At 41.2% G+C, this 25,298-nt stretch overlaps 1 protein-coding gene across 3 annotated transcripts in view; it reads left to right on the top strand.

Moving 5' to 3' along the window:
• The window catches only part of ubxn4 (UBX domain protein 4), a 120,429-nt gene that overhangs the window by 17,904 nt on the left and 77,227 nt on the right, over nt 1-25,298 (top strand). For all 3 annotated transcript variants that reach the window (XM_034186326.1, XM_034186327.1, XM_034186325.1), the window contains exon 5: nt 19,515-19,710. In XM_034186326.1, the coding sequence (XP_034042217.1) occupies nt 19,515-19,710 (196 nt within the window). The remainder of the gene's footprint in view (nt 1-19,514; nt 19,711-25,298) is intronic.

Below are 25,298 nucleotides of genomic sequence, written 5' to 3'. Positions count from 1 at the left end.
ACTTGGAAATGAACAGAACACAAGGTGACAAACAGCCAGTGATAACTAACATAACAGACATCAAAGTGTGAGTGGAAAATAAATCAATAACAATCAAACCTAACTTCAGAAGAGGAGAAATGGTAATACAAAAACTAATGTAAAACTTGGAAGTGAACAGTAAGCAACAGGGTAGGAACCAATATGAGAACTAAGAACAAACTTAAGAGGTGATCAGAACAGAAATGATAATCAGAACTAAACCAAGACAAAAACCTAAATCAAGAACTAAAGCAGCAAAGTAATGTGGAATTCAGAAATAATCATTGTGCACGTAATCAAATCAATTTTATTTATATAGCACCAAATCACAATAAACAGTTGCCCCAAGGTGCTTTATATTGTAAGGCAAGGCCATACAATAATTACGGAAAAACCCCAACGGTCAAAACGACCCCCTGTGAGCAAGCACTTGGCGACAGTGGGAAGGAAAAACTCCCTTTTAACAGGAAGAAACCTCCAGCAGAACCAGGCTTAGGGAGGGGCAGTCTTCTGCTGGGACTGGTTGGGGCTGAGGGAGAGAACCAGGAAAAAGACATGCTGTGGAGGGGAGCAGAGATCAATCACTAATGATTAAATGCAGAGTGGTGCATACAGAGCAAAAAGAGAAAGAAACACTCAGTGCATCATGGGAACCCCCCAGCAGTCTAAGTCTATAGTTACAAACCCTAGGAACTACAAGTAAGCCTGCAGTCTGAGAGCGAAGCGCTCTATTGGGGTGATATGGTACTATGAGGTCCCTAAGATAAGAAGGGACCTGATTATTCAAAACCTTATAAGTAAGAAGAAGAATTTTAAATTCTATTCTAGAATTAACAGGAAGCCAATGAAGAGAGGCCAATATGGGTGAGATATGCTCTCTCCTTCTAGTCCCTGTCAGTACTCTAGCTGCAGCATTTTGAATTAACTGAAGGCTTTTCAGGGAACTTTTAGGACAACCTGATAATAATGAATTACAATAGTCCAGCCTAGAGGAAATAAATGCATGAATTAGTTTTTCAGCATCACTCTGAGACAAGACCTTTCTAATTTTAGAGCTATTGCGCAAATGCAAAAAAGCAGTCCTACATATTTGTTTAATATGCGCATTGAATGACATATCCTGATCAAAAATGACTCCAAGATTTCTCACAGTATTACTAGAGGTCAGGGTAATGCCATCCAGAGTAAGGATCTGGTTAGACACCATGTTTCTATGATTTGTGGGGCCAAGTACAATAACTTCAGTTTTATCTGAGTTTAAAAGCAGGAAATTAGAGGTCATCCATGTCTTCATGTCTGTAAGACAATCCTGCAGTTTAACTAATTGGTGTGTGTCCTCTGGCTTCATGGATAGATAAAGCTGGGTATCATCTGCGTAACAATGAAAATTTAAGCAATGCTGTCTAATAATACTGCCTAAGGGAAACGTATAAAGTGAATAAAATTGGTCCTAGCACAGAACCTTGTGGAACACCATAATTAACCTTAGTCTGTGAAGAAGATTCCCCATTTACATGAACAAATTGTAATCTATTAGATAAATATGATTCAAACCACCACAGTGCAGTGCCTTTAATACCTATGGCATGCTCTAATCTCTGTAATATAAAATTTTATGGTCAACAGTATCAAAAGCAGCACTGAGGTCTAACAGAACAAGCACAGAGATGAGTCCACTGTCTGAGGCCATAAGATGATCATTTGTAACCTTCACTAATGCTGTTTCTGTACTATGATGAATTCTAAAACCTGACTGAAACTCTTCAAATAGACCATTCCTCTGCAGATGATCAGTTAGCTGTTTTACAACTACCCTTTCAAGATTTTTTGAGAGAAAAGGAAGGTTGGAAATTGGCCTATAATTAGCTAAGATAACTGGGTCAAGTGATGGCTTTTTAAGTAATGGTTTAATTACTGCCACCTTAAAAGCCTGTGGTACATAGCCAACTAATAAAGATAGATTGATCATATTCAAGATCGAAGCATTAATTAATGGTAGGGCTTCCTTGAGCAGGCTGGTAGGAATGGGGTCTAATAGACATGTTGATGGTTTGGAGTAAGTAACTAATGAAAATAACTCAGAACAATCGGAGAGAAAGAGTCTAACCAAATACCGGCATCACTGAAAGCAGCCAAAGATAACGATATGTCTTTGGGATGGTTATGAGTAATTTTTTCTCTAATAGTTAAAATTTTATTAGCAAAGAAAGTCATGAACTCATTACTAGTTAAAGTTAAAGGAATACTCAGCTCAATAGAGCTCTGACTCTTTGTCAGCCTGGCTACAGTGCTGAAAAGAAACCTGGGGTTGTTCTTATTTTCTTCAATTAGTGATGAGTAGTAAGATGTCCTAGCTTTACGGAGGGCTTTTTTTTATAGAGCAACAAACTCTTTTTCCAGGCTAAGTGAAGATCTTCTAAATTAGTGAGACGCCATTTCCTCTCCAACTTATGGGTTATCTGCTTTAAGCTGTGAGTTTGTGAGTTATACCACGGAGTCAGGCACTTCTTATTTAAGGCTCTCTTTTTCAGAGGAGCTACAGCATCCAAAGTTGTCTTCAATGAGGATGTAAAACTATTGACGAGATACTCTATCTCACTCAGAGTTTAGGTAGCTACTCTGCACTGTGTTGGTATATGGCATTAGAGAACATAAAGAAGGAATCATATCCTTAAACCTAGTTACAGCGCTTTCTGAAAGACTTCTAGTGTAATGAAACTTAATCCCCACTGCTGGGTAGTCCATCAGAGTAAATGTAAATGTTAAGAAATGATCAGACAGAAGGGAGTTTTCAGGGAATACTGTTAAGTCTTCAATTAAATAAAAAAAACTGTTTTTTGGGACTTCCGATTTGGATGGACAAGACTAAGAGTCAAGCTTTCAAATGAATTAAAGCTCTGTCTGGGTTTTGGATTAATTAATAAGCTGGAATGGAAGATTGCTACTAATCCTCCGCCTCGGCCCGTGCTACGAGCGTTCTGGCAGTTAGTGTGACTCGGGGGTGTTGACTCATTTAAACTAACATATTCATCCTGCTGTAACCAGGTTTCTGTAAGGCAGAATAATTCAATATGTTGATCAATTATTATATCATTTACTAACAGGGACTTAGAAGAGAGAGACCTAATGTTTAATAGACCACATTTAACTGTTTTAGTCTGTGGTGCAGTTGAAGGTGCTATATTATTTTTTCTTTTTGAATTTTTATGCTTAAATAGATTTTTGCTGGTTATTGGTGGTCTGGGAGCAGGCACCGTCTCTACGGGGATTGGGTAATGAGGGGATGGCAGGGGGAGAGAAGCTGCGGAGAGGTGTGTAAGACTACAACTCTGCTTCCTGGTCCCAACCCTGGATAGTCACGGTTTGGAGGATTTCAGAAAATTGGCCAGATTTCTAGAAATGAGAGCTGCTCCATCCAAAGTGGGATGGATGCCGTCTCTCCTAACAAGACCAGGTTTTCCCCAGAAGCTTTGCCAATTATCTATGAAGCCCACCTCATTTTTTGGACACCACTCAGACAGCCAGCAATTCAAGGAGAACATGCGGCTAAACATGTCACTCCCGGTCCGATTGGGGAGGGGCCCAGAGAAAACTACAGAGTCCGACATTGTTTTTGCAAAGTTACACACCGATTCAATGTTAATTTTAGTGACCTCCGATTGGCGTAACCGGGTGTCATTACTGCCGACGTGAATTACAATCTTACCGAATTTACGCTTAGCCTTAGCCAGCACTTTCAAATTTCCTTCAATGTCGCCTGCTCTGGCCCCCGGAAGACAATTGACTATGGTTGCTGGTGTCACTAACTTCACATTTCTCAAAACAGAGTCGCCAATAACCAGAGTTTGTTCCTCGGCGGGTGTGTCGCCGAGTGGGGAAAAACGGTTAGAAATGTGAACGGGTTGGCGGTGTACACGGGGCTTCTGTTTAGAACTACGCTTCCTCCTCACAGTCACCCAGTCGGCCTGCTTTCCCGGCTGCTCGGGATCTGCCGGAGGGGAACTAACGGCGGCTAAGCTACCTTGGTCCGCTCCGACTACAGGGGCCTGGCTAGCTGTAGAATTTTCCACGGTGCGGAGCCGAGACTCCAATTCTCCCAGCCTGGCCTCCAAAGCTACGAATAAGCTACACTTATTACAAGTACCATTACTGCTAAAGGAGGCCGAGGAATAACTAAACATTTCACACCCAGAGCAGAAAAGTGCGGGAGAGACAGGAGAAGCCATGCTAAACCGGCTAAGAGCTAGTAGCTATGCTAAGCTAGCGGATTCCTAAAAACACACAAAGTGTATAATCTGTAAATAATTTAGTGGTGATTCAGCAGAGGGAGTGCTTTAGTTAAGGCACGTGAAGATTACACTGGGAAACAAATCGTTATCTAGTTTTCTAGATCAATCTAACTGCGCAGATTAAACAGCTAACAGATACAGCAAAACACCGCTGTGCTCCGGAACAGGAAGTGATACAATACCGCAGTGAGAGCCAACCACCAGTAGAGGCAAGCAAGAGACGTAATGACAATGAAAAGACACAGAACATGGACCCGGGACTGAATACAAGGGCAGAAACAGCAGACTGACACAGGCAGGGGATTTACACAAATACAAGTCAGTGAGAGGACACCCATGATAGATGAGTGAGAACACGCCCACACATGACAGAGGCATGGAAACGACCACATATCATATTGCATAACCAAAACATACAGGACAGAAAATGGAAACCATAACCACCAGACAGACGTAAACACATACAGCAGTCATATTCGTATGGTCAAAAGGCAAAAACATGTTAAAGCTACCTGAGCAATAATACAACAAATGCATTTCAACCTTTATCCACTATACTCCCACTAGCCTGAGATGATTTTCTGACCCCTCCAGACTTCTCTGACATTGCTTCCTGCAGGGTGCTCCTCCAGTTTCCTCCTGTAGTGATCTTTACCTCTCCTTCTGCACCTTTCTCAGCTCCTCCTTGTCCCAGATCTAAAAACCCTCTCCTTCACATTAGGTAGGGCCTTTAACCCTCTGGAATCAGACGCGCCCTTGCGTCAAAAGTCACATGAGCTAATTAAGTGGACATAACACGTAATCAGCTTCACTCGGAGGGTCGGTTTGAATGCGTGTTGAAAGTGGAGACTTCAGCCTTCAAACATTTTAAACATTTAAACATTTTAAATTTTGTTAATAGGCCAAGTATAACTTGAATTATGATTAATCATTTACGTGGGGATAATCTAATTCGCTGTGCGTTTTGCAGACAGCTGCAGCAAAATGACTCATTTTGTCCTTTCAGCTGAAGCAGCTAGAAGGCTGGAATGAAATTGCCTCAACTGCAGCAGCACAAAGGGGTGTTACCATTGGTGGAAAAGTCAGTAATTAACCAATCACAATCCCCAACTTCATGTGGGTTTGATGACAACACACAGACCCACATGGGTCTGTGTGTGTGCGTGTTTTGCGAAGTGAACTTTTTTCTGTCTCTCTCTCTCTGCGACTGCAAACAGGTTAAAAAACCCCCCACATTTTTCTTTATCACTGGTGTAAAATATATTATGCAAATAATGAATGTTTATGCATTCAGTATTTCACCAAATTAAGTATTAATTCCATTGAAAGAATGTAAAAACAATCATTATTTATTTTATATAATGGCAAACAGATTCTTGTCATTTTATATTTTATTAATTTATAAACAACAGAAAAGTTACTTATATTTTGGTGTTCCACTGCTGCTTAAGTCCAAATTGTGACGTGTAGTCCGGTGATGCAGTGCACTGACTTCGGACTTTTATAAAAAAAAAAAAGAAAAAAGAAAAGACTGTGTAGTTCCGCAGTCCAGCCAAAAATCATGCCCGCTTTTCATCTGAACAGCTCTTCATGCATCCAGACAGCTTACAGTGGAGTGGATATTTGTGTGTGTGTGTGTGTGTGTGTGTGTGTGTGTGTGTGTGTGTGTGTGTGTGTGTGTGTGTGTGTGTGTGTGTGTGTGTGTGTGTGTGTGTGTGTGTGTGTGTGTGTGTGTGTGTGTGTGTGTGTGTGTGTGTGTGTGTGTGTGTGTGTGCAAAGGTACCAAAAGTATGGAACCAAATTTGCACTCTAAATTTAACCAAACTGCACTCTAAATGCAATGAAACACAAATGGGATGAATAATCCATGTCATGTGACATACAAAGCACCAATCAAATGACTAAAGGATCCACTCAGCCGTTTTATAATGCCAAATAAACAATGATTCTCAATCCACGTAATTTTTGTTGAACGAAGAGACATTGTGATTTCATACAGAGCGAAAAGGTGAAATTGACCAGTTTTGAAAGTTGTGTGATATGTGTGTAGTTAGTGTGGTGTAGTTTTTTATTTTAGTGCATCAAAATAATCAGGTGTCTTGGAACAGCATGTAAAGTCTCTCGTTTTTGAACTGCATGAAGACTATCGAACCGCAGAGCGCGTCATCAGATGCTGAATCGGAGCGTAATCAATCTGATTATGAAGTGGACTTTACTGTTCTGGTCTGGACGAATGAGAGCAGGTGGATTCACCGATCTGTACGCACAGATCAGCTCAATGGATCGGATGGCACGCTTCTCCTTCCTTCTGCTCCAGCACCAAGTCTTGGAGCACAGCAGGGTGGAGACACGCCCTCCCACAGCTCTACGCAGGAGAACACAGGAGTTCTGGTAGAGACACCCCCCCCCCCCCCCCCCCCCAAGTCCAAAACACCTTTTTCTATTGTTTTTTTTTTTTTTTGGCCACTAACACAGCCAGGACAGTACCAATACCAATAAAAATGCTACAAAATAACGAATTAGGGAAAAATACACATGGATATTGAGGTGGAATATCTGTACAATTTTTTTTTAGAGCTTCTGATGTGCGTTGAACAGGAATTGTTTTTCTGAGTGACACAAATATAATTTGTATGGCATCTTATTGCATGTAAATTGCCACAACAAATGCCTGAAGCATTTCCTCCATTCTAATGTGAATTGTTGTATATAACTTTGTTTGTTCAATTTTAAATATATTTCTGAAGTTTACAATTTATATTTACATTCTATGTTATGAAAAGGGTTTGTTAAAAATATTTCTGGTTTTCACTAACCCTAATGCTTCGATCTTAAATATGATCAATCTATCTTTATTAGTTGGCTATGTACCACAGGCTTTTGAGGTGGCAGTAATTAAACCATTACTTAAAAAGCCATCACTTGACCCAGCTATCTTAGCTAATTATAGGCCAATCTCCAACCTTCCTTTTCTCTCAATAGTTCTTGAAAGGGTAGTTGTAAAACAGCTAACTGATCATCTGCAGAGGAATGGTCTATTTGAAGAGTTTCAGTCAGGTTTCAGAATTCATCATAGTACAGAAACAGCATTAGTGAAGGTTAGAAATGATCTTACGGCCTCAGACAGTGGACTTATCTCTGTGCTTGTCCTGTTAGACGTCAGTGCTGCTTTTGATACTGTTGACCATAAAATTTTATTACAGAGATTAGAGCATGCCATAGGTATTAAAGGCACTGCGCTGCAGTGGTTTGAATCATATTTATCTAATAGATTACAATTTGATCATGTAAATGGGGAGTCTTCTTCACAGACTAAGGTTAATTATGGAGTTCCACAAGGTTCTGTGCTAGGACCGATTTTACTCACTTTATACATGCTTCCCTTAGGCAGTATTATTAGAAAGCATTGCTTAAATTTTCATTGTTACGCAGATGATACCCAGCTTTATCTATTCATGAAGCCAGAGGACACACACCAATTAGTTAAACTGCAGGAATATCTTTCAGACATAAAGACATGGATGACCTCTAATTTCCTGCTTTTAAACTCAGATAAAACTGAAGTTATTGTACTTGGCCCCACAAATCTTAGAAACATGGTGTCTAACCAGATCCTTATTCTGGATGGCATTACCTTGACCTCCAGTAATACTGTGAGAAATCTTGGAGTCATTTTTGATCAGGATATGTCCTTCAATGCACATATTAAGCAAATATGTAGGACTGCTTTTTTGCATTTGCGCAATATCTCTAAAATTAGAAAGGTCTTGTCTCAGAGTGATGCTGAAAAGCTAATTCATGCATTTATTTCTTCTAGGCTGGACTATTATAATTCATTATTGTCAGGTTGTCCTAAAAGTTCCCTGAAAAGCCTTCAGTTAATTCAAAATGCTGCAGCTAGAGTACTGACAGGGACTAGAAGGAGAGAGCATATTTTACCCATATTGGCTTCTCTTCATTGGCTCCCTGTTAATTTCAGAATAGAATTTAAAATTCTTCTTCTTACTTATAAGGTTTTGAATAATCAGGTCTCATCTTATCTTAGGGACCTCATAGTACCATATCACCCCAATAGAGCGCTTCTGTTGAGGAAAGTGTAGTGACACGGACCCACAACAGGGGGCGCAAATGAGCGGTCAATAGATGAGCCAAAAGGTAACAATTTAATGTTGTGAATGTGCACAACGATTATACAGACAATCACAGAATCTGATAGCAGTCAATACACAAAGGTGACGTGTGGGCAGGCTCGAGGATAGAAGACGTCTGTCCTGAGAAGAGCCGGAACCACACGATTTCCACCACCACCGAACCTGGTGAATACTGGAGCCGCCAAGTCCCGAATTCCCAGGTGATCACCGTCCCCGACTGTCGGATCTGGTACTGCTGGCGAGGAGCACCAACAGTGAGATGTGGTTGTGTGCACACCCAGTAACAAAAACAGACAGAAGGTGGAAAGTCACCTCCACCTCTAATCACACACTCGTGCAGCTCCTGTTAAATCACTTATCTGGCTGGAGTGTGAAGCGAAGCCGTCGCTGATCACACTTTACGCCAATCCCACAGATAAGGAAACGCCACAGGAATACGGCTGCAAAGAAGTTCAGATTATTACTCAATGTTTAAGTCAGCAGAGACAATTACCTTCACAGGTAGATGATATCTCGGCAGCGAGGTGGAGATGACGTCCGGCTTTTATGGAGTGGATTGATGAAGTGGAGATGGGTGACAGCTGTCACCCCCGGCTGTGTCCGTGGTGGCAGGGTGCTCTCTGGTGGTGGGCCAGCAGTACCTCCTCTTCTGGCGGCCCACACAACAGACTGCAGCCTTACTTGTAGTTCCTAGGGTTTTTAAGAGTAGAATGGGAGGCAGAGCCTTCAGCTTTCAGGCTCCTCTCCTGTGGAACCAGCTCCCAATTCGGATTAGGGAGACAGACACCCTCTCTACTTTTAAGATTAATCTTAAAACTTTCCTTTTTGAAAAAGCTTATAGTTAGGGCTGGATCAAGTGACCCTGAACCATCCCTTAGTTATGCTGCTATAGACTTAGACTGCTGGGGTGTTTCCCATGATGCACCCAGTGTTTTCTTTCTCCTCAGTCTTTTTATTCACCTCTTTTTGCTCTGTATGCACCACTCTGCTTTTAATCATTGGTGATTGATCTCTGCTCTCTTCCACAGCATGTCTTTTTCCTGATTCTCTCCCCTCAGCCCCAACCAGTCTCAGCAGAAGACTGCCTCTTTCTGAGCCTGGTTCTGCTGGAGGTTTCTTCCTGTTAAAAGGGAGTTTTCCTTCCCACTGTCACCAAGTGCTTGCTCATAGGGGGTCGTTTTGACCGTTGGGGTTTTTCTGTAAGTATTGTATGGCTGTTGCCTTACAATATAAAGCGCCTTGGGGCGACTGTTTGTTGTGATTTGGCGCTATATAAATAAAATTGATTTGATTTGATTCACAGTAATAAAACTATTTTTTTTTTAATTCGAGTTTTATGTTTTTGGGTGAATATTGGGTCACTGTTTTAATGCAGTGTGTCAGAATGAAAGAAAAACTGTAAAGTCACACAGGTGAGGTTGTGCTGAAAAAAAAAAGACACCAAACAAGGCCAGGTAAACAGTTTTTAAGGTAAATTATGAAGGTAAAACCAAAAGTAGTGAAAATGCCCCAAAATAGCCAAGACTCCAGAGGCTAATTGTTTGGGAAACACCGTATCATCTTGGTAGACGTGGTGTTTTCCACACAGAAATGAATATAGTCCGTGATGGAGGTGGTCAGGTTGTCGATGTCCTCTCTGTAAAGTACCCCAGTTCGTAGTGTCAAAGCAGTCTCTCAGCGCCATACTGGTCTCCTGAGACCAGTTCCATACATACGAGGTCTGTTAGAAAAGTATCGTACCTTTTTATTTTTTTTTCAAAAACTATATGGATTTGATTCATATGTTTTTACGTCAGCCAAGCTTGAACGTTCGTGCGCATGCGTGAGTTTTTCCACACCTGTCGGTTGTGTCATTCGCCTGTGGTCAGGCTTTGAGTGAGCACTGCTCCACCCCTCTCATCGTTGTTTCATTGCGAGGAAATGGCGGAATGATTTGGGCTTTTTTTCCATCAGAATTTTTTCAGAAACTGTTAAAGACAGGCATCTGGAAACCATTCGAAAAATTTATCTGGCTTTCGGTGAAAATTTTACAGGCTTCACAGAGAATGAGTGTTACTACAGCTTTAAGGACGGCCCACAATGGCGCACGGCGCGCCGCGCTCCGAGCCGCCATCGAGAGGCAGAAACCACCACATCATTTCTAAACAGATTGCTGTGTGGAGCCGGGACCGCCGTGTGCAATTTCTTTGGTTATCACAAAAGCTGGACATCAGCCATTTTCCAACAGATTTCACTTTTAACAAGAGATTTTGTCATGGAAATCCGCGCGGAGGCTTCACGCGTCACGACCGATTCACTGATGAAGTGAGACAAAGGAACACCTCCGTTTCGGAGTGTTAGAGGACAAGTTGGGACATGTCTATCTCGGCTTTCAGTGCTTACCAGTCGAGTGAGTATAAGAGAAATTGTGGAGAGCTGGGCTTGTCCCAACTTGTCCTCTAACACTAGCTAATATTGCTAGTTTTTCCAAAATATTAGTCCTATCAACTTTCCATCTAAGGATGAACACTGACGAGTGTTGACGGCATTCATCCAGAAGCATACCAAATGGCAAATGTCAGCTCTCCCCACTTTCTACGTGATTGAAGCCAAAAGCATGCATGCATATGCGCACACAGAGGCCACTTGGCTATTATAATATAGATATTTAATATAAAAGCAACAGGAGATGATGCAACAATGACTGCAGTGTGTCTGTCAATTAGAATTTCTCAATGTGACATAAACCTCATGATGGAATCGTTTTTTAATTTAGTAATTTCAACATTTAATTACGTCCTTATTGTAACTACTTTTAATGTTGTAATCGGGACAGAGTAATTACTAAAATATGAATTTGACTATTCCAGTGATTGTGAATGCTTTGAGTTATGCACAGTTGGGGCATGACTTCTACCTGTGCAAGTGTGTTATTAACTGAACTTTGACTTCATGGACATGTTTAATGATTCATTCATTTAACTCGTGCAGTGCCCATTGGAGTTTGTATTCCTATAGAAAATTGAGAGCTTAAATACATTTTTCATAGATTGTCGTATGAGGCTGTGTTTGAATGTGGGATCTACGAAGAGGTGTACTTACTCTTATATAGTTTTAACAGGCAAAGTGTACATTTGTTAAGACACGGTTGACATTGAGATACAAAGAGACACACAAATAGTTAAAGAAAAAGATTAACATTCATCCAACAGGGTCAGACATATACAAGGTCTGTTAGAAAAGTATCAGACATTTTTATTTTTGCAAAACCCTGATAGATTTGAATCACGTGTGTTTGCATGAGCAAACCTTGAACCTTCGTGCGCATGAGTGGACTTTTTCACGCCTGTCGATTGCATCATTTTCTGGTAAGCAGCCTTTGTGTGGGGACATGTTGTGCGCTCGCCGGATTTTCATTTCAAGGAAAAAAAACGGAACAACTGGAGCAGCACTACTGTATCAAATTTTGCCAGAAACTGGGCGACAGCCAGGGGGAAACCATTCGGATGATTCAGACGGCTTTCGGTGACTTTTCAGTCGTGTGACTATCCAAGAAATTGTGGAAGAGGTGGGCATGTCATAGCATGTCCTGTGAGACTTCAACACGGAGGCGCTTTTGCTGCACTGTCAGCAACAGCATGAATTTCACCGTCACTCTTTTCATGGCCAAATCTTCTGTCACAGTGGAATGTACTGAAAAAGTGCTGATGTCCACCTCTTCCGCAATTTCTCGGACAGTCACACGACGGTCCCGCATCACCACAGCATTCACTTTGGAAATGATCTGGCCGTTTCAGCATGTTGATGGCCGACTGGAGCGTGGCTCGTTCTCCACCGTTGTGCAGATGTCTTTAAATCGGTTGTACCACGCATTAATCTGTGTGATGCCCATAGGATCGTCACCGAAAGCCATCTGAATCTTCCAAATGGTTTCCACCTGGCTGTCGCCCAGTTTCTGGCAAAATTTGATACAGTAGTGCTGCTCCAGTCGTTCCGTCTTTTTCCTTGAAATGAAAATCCGCCGAGCGCACAACACATGTCCCCACACAAAGGCTGCTTACCAGAAAATGATGCAATCGACAGGCGTGAAAAAGTTCACGCATGCGCACGAAGGTTCAAGGTTTGCTCATGCAAGCACACGTGATTCAAATCCATCAGGTGTTTGCAAAAAATATAGGTCCGATAATTTTCTAACAGACCTCGTATGCACACACAAAGATATAGGAAGGAATCAACACAGCTTGCGTACATGAAGCACAAACATATGGATGTAAATACAGTAGTTATTATTGGTAATGTGAATCAGGAACATTTAGGTTTGTTGTGAAATGTGTGGATTGATATGTGAGCCAACAAATTATATGCTAACATTTGAGGTAGAAATAATATTGATCCAATACAAACATTCAAAAGCCACTTGGCACAAATTAAAGATATAGTTGATAATAAGCACTTATTATGTCATTTGAGTCTATATTTTGATTGATATGTTACATTATATTATTATTTGAATGTAATATTTCATATTGTTTTCAAAAATCAGTTTTATTGTCAATTATATGAAAATAAAAGGATTCCTATTAAACAGATTACTGCAATAGACTCACACAAAATTAAACAAAACATTTAGAATATTTAAATCTCAGTATCCCCACCTTCTGATCAGTTTATTTAAATTGAACTCGCAGCAAATATAGTATTTTGTTCAGCTTATGTACTTACTGAACATTATTGTACAAATAGTGGCAAATTTGTTGGTGTCGGCAAAAAACAAATTTTAGCTACCGTCTCCTCAGTGTTGTCAAGTTAAACTCAGTTGCAAGGAACACTGACAGCATGTGTTTCACAGGGAAAGTATTTGGTGGGATGCTGGCGTTAAACATTTTATTGTGAAATGGTGCGAGCAACATGAACTACAACCGCAATTCCAATGAAGTTGGGACGTTGCGTAAACTGTAAATAAAAACAGAATACAATGATTTGCAAATCCTCTTCAACCTATATTCAATTGAATACACCACAAAGACAAGATATTTAATGTTCAAACTGATAAACTTTGTTGTTTTTGTGCAAATATTTGCTCATTTTGAAATGGATGCCTGCAACACATTGTTTTTATTTACATTTCACATAATGTCCCAACTTCATTGGAATTGGGGTTTTATCTGATGTTGCTTAACTTTGCTACCAGTGACATCAGTGAGCCACACCATCTAAATCAAATCTAATCAATTTTATTTATATAGCGCCAAATCACAACAAACAGTTGCCCCAAGGCGCATCTAGGAAGTAGGAATGTTACAATGTTAATCAAAATAAAGGTTTGAAAAATGAATGCTCAGGGCGCGCTGCGCTTCGAGCAACCATCGACAGGCTGAAATGACCAGAACATTTCCAAAGTGAAGGCTTATCCGGGATGTCGTGTATCTCAAATGACCTGCAGTTTTTGAAGGCAGATTGCACATATCATACCGTTGGTTTGGAGGTTGATGATTGTATAAAGAAGTGGAGCTTATTGAAGGACAAACTGATCCAGAAATATCCTGCTGTAAATTGCAATACCCATCAGTGTGACGGAGAAGTTTAAAGGGTCACACGCATGTCAACGTCACTGCATGGCCACAGAGTTACAGAATTGCACTTACTCATCTTCAACCGCTTCTCCGGGATCAGGTCGCAGGGGCAACAGCTCCAACACGGGACCCCAGACTTCCCTTTCCCAGGATACATTGACCACCTCTAACTGGGGGATCCCGAGGCATTTCCCAGGTCATTGTGGAGAAATAATCTCTCCACCTCATCCTGGGTCTTCACCGGGGTCTCCTCCCAGATGGAGTTGCCTGGAACACCTCCCTAGGGAAGTGCCCAGGGGGCATCCTTACCAGATACCTGAACCACCTCAGCTGGCTCCTTTGACCGCGAAGGAGCAGCGGCTCTACTCCGAAGTCCCCGTGGGTGATGAGGTTCGCACCCCATCTCTAAGGGAGACACCAGCCACCCTCTAAGGAAGCCCGTTTCAGCCGCTTGTACCCGCGATCTAGAACTTTCGGTCATGACTCAGCACTCATGACCATAGGTGAGAGTAAGAACAAAGATTGACCAGTAGATTGAGAGCTTCGCCTTTTGGCTCAGCTCCTTTTTTGTCACAACAGCATGGTAGAGCAAATGCAATACCGCCCCTGCTGCGCCATTGTCCCCTTACTTGTTAACAGCGAGCAGATTTTGTCCATTTTGTTAATATCATAGATTTCAACACCGAGAATGTGATTATTGCGCGATTAGAAGCAGACATTTAACAAATCTATGTTCTATGAACGGCCTCGGAGCTGATAACACAACAGTTGAAAATGCCCTAAACAGAAGCCCCGTGTACACCGCCAACCCGTTCACATCTCTAACCGTTTTTCCCCACTCGACGACACACCCGCCGAGGATCAGACTCTGGTTATTGGCGACTCTGTTTTGCGAAATGTGAAGTTAGCGACACCAACAACCATAGTCAATTGTCTTCCGGGGGCCAGAGCAGGCGACATTGAAGGAAATTTGAAACTGCTGGCTAAGGCTAAGCGTAAATTTGGTAAGATTGTAATTCACGTCGGCAGTAATGACACCCGGTTACGCCAATCGGAGGTCACTAAAATTAACATTAAATCGGTGTGTAACTTTGCAAAAACAATGTCGGACTCTGTAGTTTTCTCTTGGCCCCTCCCCAGTCAGACCGGGAGTGACATGTTTAGCCGCATGTTCTCCTTGAATTGCTGGCTGTCTGAGTGGTGTCCAAAAAATGAGGTGGGCTTCATAGATAATTGGCAAAGCTTCTGGGGAAAACCTGGTCTTGTTAGGAGAGACGGCATCCATCCCACTTTGGATGGAGCAGCTCTCATTTCTAGAAATCTGGCCAATTTTCTTAAATCCTCCAAACCGTGACTATCCAGGGTTGGGACCAGGAAGCAGAGTTGTAGTCTTACACACCTCTCTGCAGCTTCTCTCCCCCTGCCATCCCCTCATTACCCCATCCCCGTAGAGACGGTGCCTGCTCCCAGACTACCAATAACCAGCAAAAATCTATTTAAGCATAAAAATTCAAAAAGAAAAAATAATATAGCACCTTCAACTGCACCACAGACTAAAACAGTTAAATGTGGTCTATTAAACATTAGGTCTCTCTCTTCTAAGTCCCTGTTGGTAAATGATATAATAATTGATCAACATATTGATTTATTCTGCCTTACAGAAACCTGGTTACAGCAGGATGAATATGTTAGTTTAAATGAGTCAACACCCCCGAGTCACACTAACTGTCAGAATGCTCGTAGCACGGGCCGGGGCGGAGGATTAGCAGCAATCTTCCATTCCAGCTTATTAATTAATCAAAAACCCAGACAGACCTTTAATTCATTTGAAAGCTTGACTCTTAGTCTTGTCCATCCAAATTGGAAGTCCCAAAAACCAGTTTTATTTGTTATTATCTATCGTCCACCTGGTCGTTACTGTGAGTTTCTCTGTGAATTTTCAGACCTTTTGTCTGACTTAGTGCTTAGCTCAGATAAGATAATTATAGTGGGCGATTTTAACATCCACACAGATGCTGAGAATGACAGCCTCAACACTGCATTTAATCTATTATTAGACTCTATTGGCTTTGCTCAAAATGTAAATGAGTCCACCCACCACTTTAATCATATCTTAGATCTTGTTCTGACTTATGGTATGGAAATAGAAGACTTAACAGTATTCCCTGAAAACTCCCTTCTGTCTGATCATTTCTTAATAACATTTACTCTGATGGACTACCCAGCAGTGGGGAATAAGTTTCATTACACTAGAAGTCTTTCAGAAAGCGCTGTAACTAGGTTTAAGGATATGATTCCTTCTTTATGTTCTCTAATGCCATATACCAACACAGCGCAAAGTAGCTACCTAAACTCTGTAAGTGAGATAGAGTATCTCGTCAGTAGTTTTACATCCTCACTGAAGACAACTTTGGATGCTGTAGCTCCTCTAAAAAAGAGAGCTTTAAATCAGAAGTGCCTGACTCTGTGGTATAACTCACAAACTCGTAGCTTAAAGCAGATAACCCGTAAGTTGGAGAGGAAATGGCGTCTCACTAATTTAGAAGATCTTCACTTAGCCTGGAAAAAGAGTCTGTTGCTCTATAAAAAAGCCCTCCGTAAAGCTAGGACATCTTTCTACTCATCACTAATTGAAGAAAATAAGAACAACCCCAGGTTTCTTTTCAGCACTGTAGCCAGGCTGACAGAGTCAGAGCTCTATTGAGCTGAGTATTCCATTAACTTTAATTAGTAATGACTTCATGACTTTCTTTGCTAACAAAATTTTAACTATTAGAGAAAAAATTACTCATAACCATCCCAAAGACGTATCGTTATCTTTGGCTGCTTTCAGTGATGCCGGTATTTGGTTAGACTCTTTCTCTCCGATTGTTCTGTCTGAGTTATTTTCATTAGTTACTTCATCCAAACCATCAACATGTTTATTAGACCCCATTCCTACCAGGCTGCTCAAGGAAGCCCTACCATTATTTAATGCTTCGATCTTAAATATGATCAATCTATCTTTGTTAGTTGGCTATGTACCACAGGCTTTTAAGGTGGCAGTAATTAAACCATTACTTAAAAAGCCATCACTTGACCCAGCTATCTTAGCTAATTATAGGCCAATCTCCAACCTTCCTTTTCTCTCAAAAATTCTTGAAAGGGTAGTTGTAAAACAGCTAACTGATCATCTGCAGAGGAATGGTCTATTTGAAGAGTTTCAGTCAGGTTTTAGAATTCATCATAGTACAGAAACAGCATTAGTGAAGGTTACAAATGATCTTCTTATGGCCTCGGACAGTGGACTCATCTCTGTGCTTGTTCTGTTAGACCTCAGTGCTGCTTTTGATACTGTTGACCATAAAATTTTATTACAGAGATTAGAGCATGCCATAGGTATTAAAGGCACTGCGCTGCGGTGGTTTGAATCATATTTGTCTAATAGATTACAGTTTGTTCATGTAAATGGGGAATCTTCTTCACAGACTAACGTTAATTATGGAGTTCCACAAGGTTCTGTGCTAGGACCAATTTTATTCACTTTATACATGCTTCCCTTAGGCAGTATTATTAGACGGTATTGCTTAAATTTTCATTGTTATGCAGATGATACCCAGCTTTATCTATCCATGAAGCCAGAGGACACACACCAATTAGCTAAACTGCAGGATTGTCTTACAGACATAAAGACATGGATGACCTCTAATTTCCTGCTTTTAAACTCAGATAAAACTGAAGTTATTGTACTTGGCCCCACAAATCTTAGAAACATGGTGTCTAACCAGATCCTTACTGTGGATGGCATTACCCTGACCTCTAGTAATACTGTGAGAAATCTTGGAGTCATTTTTGATCAGGATATGTCATTCAAAGCGCATATTAAACAAATATGTAGGACTGCTTTTTTGCATTTACGCAATATCTCTAAAATCAGAAAGGTCTTGTCTCAGAGTGATGCTGAAAAACTAATTCATGCATTTATTTCCTCTAGGCTGGACTATTGTAATTCATTATTATCAGGTTGTCCTAAAAGTTCCCTAAAAAGCCTTCAGTTAATTCAAAATGCTGCAGCTAGAGTACTGACGGGGACTAGAAGGAGAGAGCATATCTCACCCATATTGGCCTCTCTTCATTGGCTTCCTGTTAATTCTAGAATAGAATTTAAAATTGTTCTTCTTACTTATAAGGTTTTGAATAATCAGGTCCCATCTTATCTTAGGGACCTCGTAGTACCATATCACCCCAATAGAGCGCTTCGCTCTCAGACTGCAGGCTTACTTGTAGTTCTTAGGGTTTGTAAGAGTAGAATGGGAGGCAGAGCCTTCAGCTTTCAGGCTCCTCTCCTGTGGAACCAGCTCCCAATTCAGATCAGGGAGACAGACACCCTCTCTACTTTTAAGATTAGGCTTAAAACTTTCCTTTTTGCTAAAGCTTATAGTTAGTGCTGGATCAGGTGACCCTGAACCATCCCTTAGTTATGCTGCTATAGACGTAGACTGCTGGGGGGTTCCCATGATGCACTGTTTCTTTCTCTTTTTGCTCTGTATGCACCACTCTGCATTTAATCATTAGTGATCGATCTCTGCTCCCCTCCACAGCATGTCTTTTTCCTGGTTCTCTCCCTCAGCCCCAACCAGTCCCAGCAGAAGACTGCCCCTCCCTGAGCCTGGTTCTGCTGGAGGTTTCTTCCTGTTAAAAGGGAGTTTTTCCTTCCCACTGTAGCCAAGTGCTTTCTCACAGGGGGTTGTTTTGACCGTTGGGGTTTTACATAATTATTGTATGGCCTTGCCTTACAATATAAAGCGCCTTGGGGCAACTGTTTGTTGTGATTTGGCGCTATATAAAAAAATTGATTGATTGATTGATTGTGTTCAGCTATTGTTAAGGCCCAGTTAATTGGATTACTGATTGATTACTGCTCTGTTACATGGCCAGCTATTTGGAATGCCTTACTATATTGACTTCAGTGAAGATAATAGATAAGATTAGAGTAGATTTCTACCCGAGGCCAAAATATGGTCATCTGGTATTGTGAACACTTTGCGTCCGTCAGTCTGTCCATCTGCCTGTGCTCAGTATAAGTCCATTCTTATTATTGCCATGGTCTTCAAATTCACAGGGACCATTCTTGGGACACAGACAAGTCCAAAGATGGCTAGCCTCGATCTATTTAAAGAGATCAAAAGGTCACATTTTGTTTCTTGTTTTTATGCTCATATGGCTGAGGGTATTTTACCATTGCATTATATTTAAGTACTACATTCCTCTTCTAGTTTCGCAAAATCAGTCAAACCTGCAGTCAGACAATCATGAGCTGTCTGCAAGAGTTACAGCCTTCAGTGGTTCTGAGTGTAGGCACTGCATAGAACAGCTTTTTCCTGTTATCACAGCTTCATGGTTCACTAAGCAGAACAGAGAAAGACAACTTTTTTGTAGCATTAATGATTTTGATGTTTTGCCAGTTTTCTTGCAGGCTGCTTTGTGTAGAACTGTTAGATAACCTGGCCTGTATCTGACAGATGCATGCTAAGCAGATACATGGAGGGATTCCATTACCTGAGACAGCAACGCTGATGGACACCAGTCCATGTGACAGCACGACCACAGACACCAGCTCAAGTCAAGCTTTACCCCCGACATCTGCAGCCAAGCAAACCAGAACTCAGATAGCAGCTGCAGAAGCTGTTGCAGCGGCTGCTGCAGCATCAGCCAACAGTAAGTGATCCGGGTTCAGTTATTCACAGAGAAGACAGATAAAACATTTTCTCCTCAGGAGCAAAAATATTTGTTCATTTTAATTGTAGTTGAATCTGTTGTATGTTGGCATTGTGTGATGGATCAGCCATCATAGGACATCTCAGGATTGTAATTATTCTGGGTAAAGATGACCAGATTTGCTGCAAGACCTTGTGAAAAGAAAAGAATAAAGAAGGGGGGCGGGGCGGGTATGGAACAGGTGATGCTTCAAGGTGATGGGGGCCGGTGTCCCAGACCTCAGATAGTCAAAAAAAAAAAAAAAAAAAAAAGCACAGGAACTGATTCATTTTCTTAGAACACTTAACATTTCCCAATTGCCTTTGTCATGGCTCCAGTGTCTCAGACTCTGGTTATCTCCCAGGTCTTCTCTCTGATGTTGAATGTGGCAGTTAATGGACATGTTGCATGCTTTTTAACCACCCAGTTAGCAACACAACAACAAAGTACTCATAACTGTAAGTCTCCCTGTGCACATGTGCTCATAATTAGTGATTTCTGTTGTTTTTTATTCCTCTCCCTAAGCGAGGTAACGGGTGTATTTCCGGAAAATGTCTCACTGTGCAATTCTCGCCATTTCTCTGCCTGTGACGTAGTTAACAGAGCAAAACAGAAACGTCCCAGACAGAGAAAGACCGAGCAAAACGAATGCGGTTCTGTCTGATAACAAAGCTTCGGAGCTTTTCTCTGAAAGCATTTATGGAGGAGACAGCACACTTCACCCCAAAACTTGTAACTTTTTCAGAGTCTGTCGGATTTTGGAACATGTCGTAACGCTGCTGTTTGTGTCACAGCTGCTGGTTTACTGAAGCTGAGATCATGGACGTGCCTGGACATGCAGATGTATGCCTCTTATTGGAAAAACTCAGAAGATGCTATTTTCAGGAGATAATGCACCACAATCCTGACAGAATTTGAGTTGAAGGCAGAGCTAAGATTGGACATTATGCATGTGCGCCCACGTACGCGAACAGAACCTGAGAGCAAGTGGACCAGGAAATTATTCTCTGGCCGAGTGGAACTTGAAAATGATCTCTGGCTGTGGATCCAAGTGTGGACGAGTGGACCGTTCTTTGGCTGGTGATCGCAGTTGTGATCATGCGCAGACGTGATGGATGCTTGAGGGCTTCTTTTTGTTGTGGACTAATTTGGAAACCTTTACACTGGATGAGTGGAATGTTAATTTTTTTTTTTTTCATCTTTTGCTTTGTGTTCTACAACCCCTGGCAAAAATTTTGGAATCACCGGCCTCGGAGGATGTTCATTCAGTTGTTTAATTTTGTAGAAAAAAAGCAGATCACAGACATGACACAAAACTAAAGTCATTTCACATGGCAACTTTCTGGCTTTAAGAAACACTATAAGAAATCAGGAAAAAAAATTGTGGCAGTCAGTAACGGTTACTTTTTTACACCAAGCAGAGGGGAAAAAAATATGGGCTCACTCAATTCTGAGGAATAAATTATGGAATCACCCTGTAAATTTTCATCCCCAAAACTAACACCTGCATCAAATCAGATCTGCTCGTTAGTCTGCATCTAAAAAGGAGTGATCACACCTTGGAGAGCTGTTGCACAAAGTGGACTGACATGAATCATGGCACCAACACGAGAGATGTCAGTTGAAACAAAGGAGAGGATGATCAAACTCTTGAAAGAGGGTAAATCATCACGCAATGTTGCAAAAGATGTTGGTTGTTCACAGTAAGCTGTGTCTAAACTCTGGACCAAATACAAACAACATGGGAAGGTTGTTAAAGGCAAACATACTGGTAGACCAAGGAAGACATCAAAGCGTCAAGACAGAAAACTTAAAGCAGTATGTCTCAAAAATCGAAAATGCACAACAAAACAAATGAGGAACGAATGGGAGGAAACTAGAGTCAACGTCTGTGACCGAACTGTAAGAAACCGCCTAAAGGAAATGGGATTTACATACAGAAAAGCTAAGCGAAAGCCATCATTAACACCTAAACAGAAAAAAAACAAGGTTACAATGGGCTAAGGAAAAGCAATCGTGGACTGTGGATGACTGGATGAAAGTCATATTCAGTGATGAATCTCTAATCTGCATTGGGCAAGGTGATGATGCTGGAACTTTTGTTTGGTGCCGTTCCAATGAGATTTATAAAGATGACTGCCTGAAGAGAACATGTAAATTTCCACAGTCATTGATATGGGACTGCATGTCAGGTAAAGGCACTGGGGAGATGGCTGTCATTACATCATCAATAAATGGACAAGTTTACGTTGATATTTTGGACACTTTTCTTATCTCATCAATTGAAAGGATGTTTGGGGGTGATGAAATCACTTTTCAAGATGATAATGCATCTTGCCATAAGCATTATCATGCATAAAGCTGATCTGGCAACAGTAATCAGAGAAAGTTGGAGCCAGAGTACTGTTTGTCACTCATTAAGTCCATGCCTCAGAGACTGCAAGCTGCTATAAATGCCAGAGGTGGTGCAACAAAATGTGTTGGAGCGTTCTTTTGTTTTTCATGATTCCATAATTTTTTCCTCAGAATTGAGTGATTCCATCCCTTTGCTTGGTCTAAAAAAGTAACCGTTACTGACTGCCACAATTTTTTTTCCTGATTTCTTATAGTGTTTCATAAAGCCAGAAAGTTGCCATTTGAAATGACTTTAGTTTTGTCATGTCTGTGATCTGCTTTTTTTTCTACAAAATTAAACAACTGAATGAACATCCGCCGAGGCCGCTGATTCCATAATTTTTGCCAGGGTTTGTATTCAATGGAAAGGTTTTTTTTTTTTTTTTTTTTTTTTTTTTTTTTTACTTTGAGAGAGTCTGTCTGTGTGTGTGTGTGTGTGTGTGTGTGTGCAGCAGCTGTTTTAACCCCCAATTTAGACAGACTTCTGGCTGAATTTGAACAATATATTATAATCACTATTAAGCTTGTAGACTCTCTCAAATGTCATAAAACTGTCAGTCTCTATAAGGAACTTTTTAAAAGAGAATTAATGTTGAATAATCCCCCCAAAAAAACAATTGACATGCAGGTTAAAACAGCTGTTACGCTGTTTTAACCTGCATGTCAGTTGTTTATTGCCGCTTCGCTAGTGGATGTGGAATGTCTCCATGAGGACACAAATATATATTTATTAGATTTTTCACAATTATATACAACACTTACTGACGTTTTTAATAGGCTGCATTTATGACTCATGGCTGCAGGTGCACAAAACCTTCTCACAGCTGCCGGTTTTACTGTGACTGCATCAAAATGAACAGTTATCACTTAAAAATGAGTTGTAATAACATAACATCACACTTGTGTAAACTTTGGAATTAATCTGTGCCTCAGATTTTAACATTAATAGCTACATTCCATTTAAGGACATGCTGGGACACTTCTAGTAACTACATCACATGTCAGAAACATCCGAGTACTTTCTTTTTGTAAGTCTCCGTAGGTGTTTGCTGTGAATGCTGTATACTTTGAAACTGGTCACGGAAGTGCACAATCCCGGTGGATCATCGGATGGTCACTAACAGCCTAAATCTAAATTATGATTTCATTGCGAGATGACCAGGCGCCACAAATTCGCTTCGGTTGCGTGGCGACAGACGCGCCACCATCGCCTGTTGTGTCGCTCTGCTTTGCATGCCAGAAATTTTGAACATTTCAAAAATTTTCTTTGCGCACTGGCACACAACTTTGCACAGTTTATGCTGTAGGAAGTCTGGGTCACCGTTGAAGTGGTTGTGGTGTCACCAATGTGGAGCTTTGGAGCCAGGCTCCTGGCAACCGGCAGTGGGCTTCTGAGCAAGAGTTCTACATGTCGCAGTGCCATCGCAGGCGAACATTAGAGAAAACTGAGTTGACACACTGAGTGAGCTTAGAAGAGAATAGAACGTCTTTATTTTCCAGATGTACAGCATTTGTACAAGTTGATAAACAGTGGAGTTGGAAACACTTTGTGTTCATGTACAAAGGAAGGACAGTAAGACTCGGGTGACAGACTTTGATCTGTATGGCAGTGATTCTCAACCGGGGTGCCGCGGCACTCTAGGGTGCTGTGATCGATCGTCAGGGGTGGGGGTGCCGTGGGCAATTATCCAATATCACCATTATCGGGTGTATGTGCTGTAATAGTGTGGCAGATGATGTAATGCTCTTTTATTCCAGTAGATGGCAGCAAAGCGCTGTACTATAGTATAATAGACATACTTGCGCACATAGCATTGTGCGTCTCCATGGTTACGGGTTGCTGACTACAGCGTGAATCTCAGCTGCTCACGGAGCATGGCTCCTCTGGGAAAGGAGAAACCGCGTTGGCTGTGGAGGTGTGCAGGGAAGGCGGCCTGACCTCCGTTGATGTCACTGTGGTCAGACCTGGGCCTTCTCGCTCACAACTGGATTCGCTGAAGGCAGCCTCTGTGCTCCGTGAATATTAGAGTGGCAGATTATTGTGAATAAAAGTGTCGACACGTCAAAAAAAAAACATGAGATTAGGGCTGTCACAATTATTACAATATTCGTCAATCGCGATTATTTTTCATATTCGCGATTACCGTGAATTATTTATTTTATCCACAAAGCATAAAACGACTCAGAATCTGACGTCATTGTGCTGCAGCCTCCGTTTGGATAAGATGGCCGATTAAAACAGTGGCCGTCTTCTTCAAAAGCCGTCTAAAATGCGGAGCTGTCGGTGTGTCTGTGTGCACGCGCGCGGCGTCAACAGGCTGCAGACTGCGTGGGAGGGGGTGCGTGAGGGAGATTCCTGAATGCAGGCGCGACACGTTACAGTCTGAGAACCATCAGTGCGCAGCGAGTGCGGAGCAGAGAGAGGATTTTAACCCGAGTGAACATGTTAACAAAACCAAAACATGAAGCTGCTTTTACTTCTATTTCTCTCTGAACTTTCTCTAAAGGTGTGATTCTGCCGTTACTGTCCTGTTCACACCATGTGCGCGTTGTATGCTGAATTTATGAGATCATGAGATGAAATAAACAGTCAAATATCTTTAAAAACATATTTAAAAAATTAGAATATATGAATGAACTGAGCCACAAAAAAAAAAAAAAACCCTGACATGGAGAAGCTGTGGTGATGTTCAGATGCACAGATCACAAAAAGCAGGTGAGAACTCTGAACTTTAACAGCTGTTACTTTCCAAAGGTATTTATTTGTTCAATCTTGAGCTTAATGCAGTGTTTAAGCACAAAACGTGACTGATGAGGAGAAACAATTTCAGAAATGCAACAGAAATCAGAAAAAGTTGTGACTGTATGTAAAATGAAGATAAAAATAAAAATGTTGCACTATTCCCAGTTTCTCCACTCACAGAAGCCAAACGTTCTTCCAGAGTTGTGTAATTGTACTACAATAGTAGAATATAAAGAAGGGAAAAAAAAAGAAAAAAAAATAGACAATATATTCGTCAATGGCAATTATTTGTCTGACAATTAATCGTCTCCAGAAATTCCTAATCGTGACAGCCCCACTTGAGATCAGAGCGCAAAATGCTTGAGGATTTTCGAAATGCGGTGTTTTCTGTATCGATTTTCTATTGCGATAA

The sequence above is a fragment of the Thalassophryne amazonica genome, chromosome 14, assembly GCF_902500255.1.
Source record: "Thalassophryne amazonica chromosome 14, fThaAma1.1, whole genome shotgun sequence".
Lineage (NCBI taxonomy): Eukaryota > Metazoa > Chordata > Actinopteri > Batrachoidiformes > Batrachoididae > Thalassophryne > Thalassophryne amazonica.
Note: the sequence above shows the minus strand (reverse complement) of the source record. Positions and strands in the feature narration are given on the sequence as shown.